Below are 10785 nucleotides of genomic sequence, written 5' to 3'. Positions count from 1 at the left end.
GTTGTTACACATTATTTATACATAATTTATTACCGTTATACATAATTAAATAATTAGGTTACATAATGTTCACGTTTCCTACTCTTAGTATTTGCATCTTGTTTATATTTTCACCCCTCATCTTCCTTATTTAGACGAGTATGTAGGACTGTAGGTAAGTACATGCACAATGCACATATGCATATGTATGTACGTATATGTACATAATATGTAGATACTGGTATGAATGAGTACTAAGCATACCTACCACATACAACATTATCTACAATCTTCATGCCTTATCAATGTTACTACCTACATGTATACGTAGGTAGTTATTTGATCAAAGATATATTAAGCGCTGGGTCGTGAGTTCGATTCCCGCCCGAGAGCGAACTTCATCCCAGACAGATAAGGTTAATTCGTTCTCGAAACAACTGGCTTTCTCCTATCCTGTAATTCTTCTCTCTTCGATTTTGGGACGATAAGACCTCGCTTGTTGCAGTTCCCTCTATTTTAAACCTAGTCAAAGAGACAGACGAGATCATCAGCTAGATCCAAAAAAATAATTACCATATGGTCTTCATGCTGATTTCTATCGAATTATCCATAGGAAATTGTCTGATGATCATCTCTTTATTGTTTGTTATAAGATCTAATTTGATTTTGGGAATCATTTCCTAAGTCCTATTATTAACTAAATAAATCATAATTTAATCATGCAGTATTGTCCATATGGCCGCTGGGTCTTTAATTATTTTTCAATATGTAGAATGAATTTTTCATGCTGATTTCTATCGAATTATCCATAGGAAATTGTCTGATGATCATCTCTTTATTGTTTGTTATAAGATCTAATTTGATTTTGGAAATCATTTCCTAATTCCTATTGTATTATTAACTAAATAAATCATAATTTAATCATGCAGTATTGTCCATATGGCCGATGGGTCTTTAATTATTTTTCAATATGTAGAATGAATTTGATCAGTGATCTGATCACCAATGAATTATATCACGGACATTATTTTGGTATGTAGTTCACAAATGAGACAAGAATGTAACACAAAATTTTTGGTTAAGATAGGTGCTGCGGTTGGCGGTACTTTGACCGCTTTTTGTCGGTTTTCGACCGTTTTTTGGCGGTTTTCAGCTATACTGACTAAACGGTTAGAGATATTGTAAAAGTTACTATAGAACTTAAAAATAAGCATCATTCAATGGGATAATGAAAGCCGTGTGATGTTCACACCAGATTTTTTTTTTTTTTCGATAGAAATATGAATTCTGTAGAATGGGTGTAGTAATATTGTAGTACAGATATTAAGTTGCTAACAGCTAGGTAGCAGCAGCAGGAGAAAAAAAGGGAACAGGAAGAAATACCCATAGGAAAAAAAAAACTTGTTCTTCAAGCAAGAACAACCAAAAATGATTGGTATTTGGTTACCGTTTGTGTGATATGGTTTTACTAAATCCATATATTTTACTTGATTATATACTATTGCAAGAACTTCAAGCATAAGAATTATGTAAAATAAAGCTGTCATATAGCTCTTGGTTGTTTTTTGTCTTTTTATTTTTGTTGTAAGGAATGTTGGACTGGTTGGGTCAAATAATTAAATTAGTTTGGTACATATTTGCACAAGTTCACTCCTCTTAAAAATGTAAGGACCACATTGACTGTCCAAAATCAAGGTTTATAAGGAAAGATCATTGTTTTATTTTTAAGAGGTTTGATGAAAGGAACTGTAACTGCTAAGGTCCTATCGTTTCGAAATCGAAGAGAGGAGGAAAACAGGATAGGAGAAATCTAGCCGTTCCGAGAACGAACCTTATCCCTTCAGGATAAAATCCGCCTCGAGCGGAATTCGAACTCACGGCCTAGCGCTTACAAGGCAGACGCGCTACCAAGCAAGCTAACTAGGCTGGGTGGGTCACAATAGTTTTTCGTTAGGGGATCATTTTGTGGTTTAAAATGAGCGCACCCCAAACGAGATAAAAAGACTACATCGCCAGCCTAGTTTGCTCGGAGCGCCGGCCTTGTAAAAACTAAGTCGCGGGTTCGATTCCCACCCAGGGCTAAACAGATGAGCTTTGTTATCGGTATGTCAAGTCCTGGTCTCCTTTTCTCTTCGGTTTCGGGACGAAAAGACCTTAGTTGTTACAGTTCAATCAAGGGATTTTACTCATCTTACCAAAATCGCTACACAAAGCAAAACTGACCGCCTCAAAGCTTCTCTGACCCATTGATATTGTGACCTAATGATATTTACTCAAAAATTGAAACCGACCCAGACTAATTCAAAAATCCAAACCTACCGGTTCTGATGCCTCATCCACTATCCTACCTGACATAGTTGATGACACTTGAAACTAGAGGACAACATTCTTGTGAGATAATAGTCTAGTGGTCTTTGGTATTGTTAGAACTCACAAGTTAGTTATGTAAGCTGGTGGATTTTTAAAGGGGTCGAGCGGGTTTCGAACACAATCAAATGTCTTCTGACAGTTTCATTTGTCCATACACGGTGGGTTTTGAGTCAGCTATGTGTGATACATTCCTTGGGTGTATCATGCTAAATTTATTATTTGATCAAGATATTTGATGTTGATTGATGATTTGAAATTGAGTCACTTGATTGATCCTATTCTTGAGTGATTTTTTTCTCTCTGCAAAAATAATACTGCATAATACAAGACAAAAGCAAATAATCAATTAGGTACATATTATTATAAAAACCCTTTTTTGTTCGGATTTTCGAGATAGTACTTTGGCTGGCCTCACGTCTTCAGTATTATAAAATATCTATTTATTATGGGTTATGGGTATTTTAAAGTGATTCTCATGTTGTTCAACCTGATTTCTAGGTTGTGTTGAATCTTCATTCATTAATATGCATTAGGTTTGTGAGTTAGATTATTTTCGTCTACTAACTTCTATCATACAGGGTGTCTGGATGAAACTAGGTACCTACAAATATGAAAAAGAAGAGGATTGATAGAGGGAACTGTAACTACTGGGGTCTTATCGTCCCGAAATCGAAGAGAGAAAAAGGACAGGATAGAGAAACGTCAGCCTTATCCGGATAAATTCCGCTCCGGTGGTAATCGAACCCGCTAACTAACGCTTGGAAGACAGGAGCGCTACCTTTCAAGCTGACTAGACTGGCTACAGTAAATCAACGGTAAGATTAGGTAAGTGCCTAACACCTAATACCATGCGATTATTACCAACCTGAAGAGGTATACTATACAGATACTTAATGTCAATAACCTCCCCATTAGCTACCACAGCTTTACCTGAACTCTGATGACGGGATAGATCCAAATGTTGTAATAGGTTTAACCCTTGATCCCCGTATAGGTCGACCAGGTTTGGATAAGTCCTTCTATGGGGACAGACAGACTGACAGACAGACACCGAAGCGAATACAATAGTCCGTCCACAAACCTTTTAATTATTAGTAATAATAAAGGAAGGACGGACTAAAAATTGGTAAATTTTGTTGTGCTCTTAAACTAATTCATACTAGTGATACATTTAGTTTGTCTGAATGTAAATTTGGTTGATCAATTGATTTTGGACGTGACCAGGCTTTTGAGAGCACCATATTAGTCTCTTTTACTCGAAAATTTACAGTCGATCAGAAAATGAAATATCATTTGAATCTAAAACCAAGTTCGGAAAAACTTCGGTTCAATCGGGAATAGAACGCGGTGTATCCGTCTAATGTGAACGCGGTGTATCCGTCTAATGTGAACGCGGTGTATCCGTCTAATGTGAACGCGGTGTATCCGTCTAATGTGAACGCATTAGCTCTACGGAGGTTGCCAGTACTATAACGGTCACCAGACGATTGACAAAAAAACAGGGGAAAAAAATCAACAGTATAAAATATGATGTAATATCTAATCAAATGAATGAAGAGATCTACGTACGTATTACCTGGTTCTTACGTGAGTATTTAGACACAGTGGTACACAAAAACCGACCTGATACCAATTTACCAAAACCTACCAATTTACCAAAACCTACCCAAAACCTACCAAAAAAACACACGTAAGATGCGTCCATACCTAATTGAAATAATTAAAGATTGGACGCATCGTGTCATGTGTTTATTAGTTGATTGCTAAAATATGAAATAAAGAAAATACCTATGTTATAATAATTTAGGTTGGGTAATACGCGATGGTCAAGAATAACCTGGTGATCCAGGTTTATTTCAAAAGCTTTTCCAAACCCGATTTAACCATAAATGGTACGAATGGATAATCATTTAGGTACCTTCAAGAATAACCTGGTGATCCAGGTTTATTTCAAAAGCTTTTCCAAACCCGATTTAACCATAAATGGTACGAATGGATAATCATTTACCTAAAAAGTAGATAATTTTCAGAAGAAATTTTCCACCTCTGCCACTTTGTGACCTGTTAGGTGGTAAGTATGTTGTCGAAAACACTATCCAAAGACATCCTGTCAGCTCAAGTTTCCTTGAGTTAGTAGGAAGACCGACTAGGAGGACCAAGATTTCTGTTCACCCAGTACCTAATATTTGGCTAGATGCGTAAAGTGTCATCCGCCTCATACTTGGCTAATAAACATCATCAGAGGATAGTGTGATGTAACTCCTGTCAGCTCAAGTTTCCTTGAGTTAGTAGGAAGACCGACTAGGAGGACCAAGATTTCTGTTCACCCAGTACCTAATATTTGGCTATATGCGTAAAGTGTCATCCGCCTCTATTATAAACACCATCAGAGGATAGTGTGATGTAATATAAAATAATAGTTATGTTTATCTTATATTTATAATACCAATAATATTGATAGTTTGTCAAGAAACTGTGTAAATATACCTACTGATCCAGCATTAATCCCATCGTCATTTAGGGACCTACAAGCGTAGGTAATGTAGGTATATTCCGTGGAATCAAAATCAGGATACGGACGTAAAAGTTGTGCATCCGGGCGTAATTTGAACCCGAACCTCTTGACTAGGAAACTAGAATTCTAACCGCAACATTTACGGAAGTGTTGAGTAAACATTTACCGAGATATCTCCGTAAATAAGTACCTTCTTACATTTTTAAGCAAGAAAAAAAAAAGTAAGGAATGAGTGACAGTCCTTCAATAGGTGATTCCAATTAGTTAGCTATCTGCACACATACAGGTAGTTCCTTATTAAGTTAAAAGCAGGATTTTCCTAGAAAATCTCGGATTTCTTAAGAGCCCAGTGTTGGATTTTAGTGCTTAGGGTTAGTTCTCAGTGGCTAGTGCTAGATTTTAGTGCCTAGTGTTGTTTTTTAATAAAAAGTGATTTATTGACCATGGATGTTCTTGGGATGACAGCACTGGTGAATCTTGTGGTAAGTTCAACCTTAAATTTTCCTCGGGATTTGGTTTCCTCAGCACTCTTTCTGGTGAAACAGCACTTGACTAAAAATCATTTCGTGGGCGGGCAATGACGGGCAGTGAAACCGGCAATACGGTTTGTATCCCAGTAATGGTATCAAATTTTGTGTTGAACTTTTGGTAGCATTCGTTTTAATTTCAGTTTTGTGTTGTTGAAATGTTGTTGTTGGATTTTCCTAGAATTTTCCAAAAAGTTGGATTTTCCAGACGTTGTTGAAATGTTGAAAATGTTGGAATTTGCTCGTTTATTGTGTGTCCAACTGGATGTTTTAGGGTTTACTCCCGAAGAAACTTTTACTGTCCATTGAACGGTTAGTAAGCATTCACTGTTATTGTTTCAGATCCTTACGTTATTGTTGGATTCGGCTACGAGTATATTTTTCGACGATGAGGAACCTCATGTGTAAGTAGATTGCTATGATTCATGTTAATCTCAAAGGGTAGATTGAGAATATACCCAGACATTGTAATCATTTTAACTTATAGCGTTCAATGTCCTGCCTGGAATGTAATACCGATATGACGTCAAATTCCCGGAGGGAATTTGGAGGAAATGAGATCGAAAGCTACTGAATTGGTTAATAAAATAAGATCACGTGCACGTGCCTCCATAGTTTTATAACTACCTGTCCATTGAACGGTTAGTAAGCATTCACTGTTATTGTTTCAGATCCTTACGTTATTGTTGGATTCGGCTACGAGTATATTTTTCGATGATGAGGAACCTCATGTGTAAGTAGATTGCCATGATTCATGTTAATCTCAAAGGGTAGATTGAGAATATACCCAGACATTGTAATCATTTTAACTTATAGCGTTCACTGTCCTGCCTGGAATGTAATACCGATATGACGTCAAATACCCTCCGGGACTTTGGAGGAAACGAGATCAAAAGCTACTGAATTGGTTAATAAAATAAGATCATGTGCCTCTATAGTTTTATAACTACATGATATCAGTTCAGAGTTCAGATATATAATGCATAATTATGTCCCAAATTAGATAATGGCTTACCTTATTTTATAGTTGACTAGGGTCTTTAGCTCTTTAGTTGGGGATTATTATTTACACCGACTCGAGTTTCGCCTCACTCGTAGGCTTTTTCAAGATGACTCAGAAACTCAAGTCGGTGTAAATAATAATCCCCAATAAGAACCCTAGTCAACTATAAAATAAGGTAAGCCATTTACTTTCCTTATCCTATTTAAGATAAAAATCTGTTATTCTGTTAAAACTTCAAAGTCTCCTTCATGTACATCGACACATTTTTCAATTTTTTCGTGGAGTATTGGTGTTTTCCTGCACTTTAGTGAAAGATTTAAGTAGAAAAGGGGAGAGAGTTGCAAAGGAAACGCTTAGTAATGTTAACATAGGTACCCATATCCCAGGAGTTGTAAAGGGGCTCTTTTACTTTCCTTATCCTATTTAAGTTAAAAATCTCAGTTATTCTGTTAAATTTTCAAAGTCTCCTTCATGTACATCGACACATTTTTCAAATTTTTCGTGGAGTATTGGTGTTTTCCTGCACTTTAGTGAAAGACTTAAGTAGAAAAGGGGAGAGAGTTGCAAAGGAAACGCTTAGTAATGTTAACATAAGTACCCATATACTAGGAGTTGTAAAGGGGCTCTACTCGTATAGTTACACTCCAATTATTTTTTTATTTAATTTTTCTTTGTCCACCAGTGTATTTTCTGTAGATTTCGTTTGATTTCAGATAGTCCTCAGCTTAGTTGCCATATTTCTTGACCAATGCTGTGCCGTTATCTAGTAAGTAAAACCCTAGCTACCTATTTTTAGAATAATAACCTGTGTACCTAGTGTTTTGAATAATCACCTATGTAAACACAGAAGCCAACCACGGGTAAGGATAACATCAACTTTGTTGCCCTATCAAATCCCTTGACGTAAATATCGAAGAGCTAAGTGTTTCCCAAAAGATATAACACGTTTTGATTCTGGGACATGCATTCCCCGTGTTTTTGCTTCCTGTTGTGAATAAAAAGTTATGTAACAGATTCAACAATTCAAATGTTCATCCATAAAAGTAAATTCTTGTGCCAGGGCTTTATGTATTTACTGTATGTATAACTTCACTTAAAGTTATATAGCTCACTATCACTTTTATTTATGTATCTACTTTATTTAACATCGTTTTTTCTTAGTTGCCATATTTCTTGACCAATGCTGTGCCGTTATCTAGTAAGTAAAACCCTAGCTACCTATTTTTAGAATAATAACCTGTGTAGTGTTTTGAATAATCACCTATGTAAACACGGAAGTCAACCACGGGTAAGGATAACATCAGCTTTGTTGCCCTTGACGTAAATATCGAAGAGCTAAGTGTTTCCTAAAAGATATAACACGTTTTGATTCTGGGACATGCATTCCCTAAAAAGTCACCGTGTTTTTGCTTCCTGTTGTGAATAAAAAGTTATGTAACAGATTCAACAATTCAAATGTTCATCCATAAAAGTAAATTCTTGTGCCAGGGCTTTATGTATTTATTGTATGTATAACTTCATTTAAAGTTATATAGCTCACTATCACTTTTATTTATGTACCTACTTATAACATCATTTTTGTTCTAGTGAACGTCACATCATTCACGTCCCTCTGTACGTCCATGTGGTACACCACCATCATCATCGTCAGCCCAAAGCTGACAAACTTCGCCAGGTGCCCCAGTTTCGGCCGCTGCCCGCCCTTCCATCCCCGCATCACTCAGAGCAGCTCAATCAAAACCCTCACGGGGTGCAGATCCTCCAACCCCGCCATCCCCAACAACAGCTATCTCAACATCCCCAACAATACCCTCAGCAGCAATTATCCCAACAACAGCTGTCTCAACATCCCCAACAGCTATCTCAACATCCCCAACAATACCCTCAGCAGCAATTATCCCAACAACAGCTGTCTCAACATCCCCAACAGCTATCTCAACATGCCCAACAGCTATCTCAACATCCCCAACAATACCCTCACCAACAACAGCTGTCTCAACATCCCCAACAATACCCTCAGCAGCAATTATCCCAACAACAGCTGTCTCAACATCCCCAACAGCTATCTCAACATCCCCAACAGCAGCACCCCCAGCAATATTCCCAACAGCATCCCCAAAAATACCAACAGAAGGTGCAAAACCCCCACGCCGACGCCCAATGGCTTCACCCCGCTCAGCTTACCCAGCTGAGCCCGATAGGCCACTCCCAACGCGTTCAAAAACCAAGCGATCCCGCTCAGGCCAAATTGAAAAAGAAGCCCCGGCCTGGCGCGCGTCAGGTGGCACCGAGACCCCTGGGGGCACCTCCTTACCGCCGGCCCGCGGCTTATAGGGGGCCACCGACCGTGCGGTATGTGGCAAGACACCGGACCCCTCCGGCCAATGATTTGTCGTCGTACTGGTATGCCTATGGGTAGGCGGGAGCTAGGTGACTTTCCCGCGTGAGAGAAGAGAGTCCGAAATGACCAGAGTTGAAAGCTACACCGACGAACACATGGCGTGAAGTAAAGCGATATGTGGGTACACCCCTCCGGCCAATGATTTGTCGTCGTACTGGTATGCCTATGGGTAGGCGGGAGCTAGGTGACTTTCCCGCGTGAGAGAAGAGAGTCCAAAACGACCAGAGTTGAAAGCTACACCGACGAACACATGGCGTGAAGTAAAGCGATATGTGGGTACATACCTAGTTATAAACTGCGGGTATTTTGGTTTGAAAATTTGAAATATGATAGAGTAACCTGTGGAAGTGCTTGGGCGTCCAGTTTTGAAGGGTTTATAATGACATCGTATGTTTCGTAAAATTCCCAAACGGACGAGGACAAAATTCTTTGACTTGAATGGGATTCGACCTCGCGGTCTCTTACTACCTAGACGTACCTAAGTGTTTGCTATTTGCGCTAAAGTGTCAGTAGTCAGTAGGTCTAAGTAGTGTTCTCAGTTCTCACGAATAAAAATTGTATGAACCCCGTTTATCTATCTGTGTATGCAATGTGGTAAGCAAGAAGTGTTCAATTTTTTTGCTTCGAACTCTTCGAAGGTTTCAACAGTCCAGTTTTTACGTTCCTTATCCTATAGGAAGGAAAGTAATGTAATCGGGTCAAATGGTCAGTTTTTAGTGTCAAATCACGTTTTGAGGTCCCTAGAGCCTAAATACAAAGTTTCAGCCATTGGTTGTGTCTGTCTGTCCTTCTGTCTGTCTGTAAACAAAAGACTTGAAATTTGGTATGTAGTTAACAAATGAGACAAGAATGTAACACAAAACGGTTAGAGATATTGTAAAAGTTACTATAGAACTTAAAAATAAGCATCATTCAATGGGATAAGGAAAGCCGTGTGATGTTCACACCAGATTTTTTTTTTTTTTCGATAGAAATATGAATTCTGTAGAATGGGTGTAGTAATATTGTAGTACAGATATTAAGTTGCTAACAGCTAGGTAGCAGCAGGAGCAAAAAAGGGGACAGGAAGAAATACCCATAGGAAAAAAAAATCTTGTTCTTCAAGCAAGAACAACCAAAAATGATTGGTATTTGGTTACCGTTGTGTGATATGGTTTTAGTAAATCCATATATTTTACTTGATTATCTACTATTGCAAGAACTTCAAGCATAAGAATTATGTAAAATAAAGCTGTCATATAGCTCTTGGTTGTTTTTTGTCTTTTTATTTTTGTTGTAAGGAATGTTGGACTGGTTGGGTCAAATAATTAAATTAGTTTGGTACATATTTGCACAAGTTCACTCCTCTTAAAAATGTAAGGACCACATTGACTGTCCAAAATCAAGGTTTATAAGGAAAGATCATTTTTAAGAGGTTTTATGAAAGGAACTGTAACTGCTAAGGTGCTATCGTTTCGAAATCGAAGAGAGAAGGAAAACAGGATAGGAGAAATCTAGCCGTTCCGAGAACGAACCTTATCCCTTCAGGATAAAATCCGCCTCGAGCGGAATTCGAACTCACGGCCTAGCGCTTACAAGGCAGATGCGCTACCAAGCAAGCTAACTAGGCTGGGTGGGTCACAATAGTTTTTCGTTAGGGGTTCATTTTGTGGTTTAAAATGAGCGCACCCCAAACGAGATAAAAAGACTAGATCGCCAGCCTAGTTTGCTCGGAGCGCTGGCCTTGTAAAAACTAGGTCGCGGGTTCGATTCCCGCCCAGGGCTAAACAGATGAGCTTTGTTATCGGTATGTCAAGTCCTGGTCTCCTTTTCTCTTCGGTTTCGGGACGAAAAGACCTTAGTTGTTACAGTTCAATCAGGGGATTTTATTCATCTTACCAAAATCGGAACACATAGCAAAACTGACCGCCTCAAAGCTTCTCTGACCCATTGATATTGTGACCTAATGATATTTACTCAAAAATTGAAACCGACCCAGACTAATTCAAAA

The 10785-nt window shown here is 38.3% G+C and overlaps 1 protein-coding gene across 1 annotated transcript; it reads left to right on the top strand.

The window, feature by feature from the left end:
• The first annotated feature begins 6108 nt into the window (after positions 1-6108).
• Positions 6109-8813, top strand: LOC113471435 (putative cyclin-dependent serine/threonine-protein kinase DDB_G0272797/DDB_G0274007). Its single transcript, XM_026830575.1, has 3 exons — positions 6109-6124; positions 7556-7592; positions 7982-8813. The coding sequence occupies exons 1-3, from the start codon at positions 6109-6111 to the stop codon at positions 8811-8813; spliced, it is 885 nt and encodes a 294-aa protein (XP_026686376.1).
• The last annotated feature ends 1972 nt before the right edge of the window (positions 8814-10785 follow it).

The sequence above is a fragment of the Diaphorina citri genome, unplaced genomic scaffold (assembly GCF_000475195.1).
Source record: "Diaphorina citri unplaced genomic scaffold, Diaci psyllid genome assembly version 1.1 scaffold2430, whole genome shotgun sequence".
NCBI classification, from domain to species: Eukaryota; Metazoa; Arthropoda; class Insecta; order Hemiptera; family Psyllidae; genus Diaphorina; species Diaphorina citri.
The sequence above is the reverse complement of the archived record's forward strand: the minus strand, read 5'-3'. Positions and strand labels throughout refer to the sequence as shown.

Bases quoted from the DNA above. Each gene is read 5' to 3' on its own strand.
- LOC113471435 (XM_026830575.1), top strand. The intron at 7,593-7,981 runs GTAAGTAAAACC...TTTTTGTTCTAG, and splicing joins CAATGCTGTGCCGTTATCTA to TGAACGTCACATCATTCACG.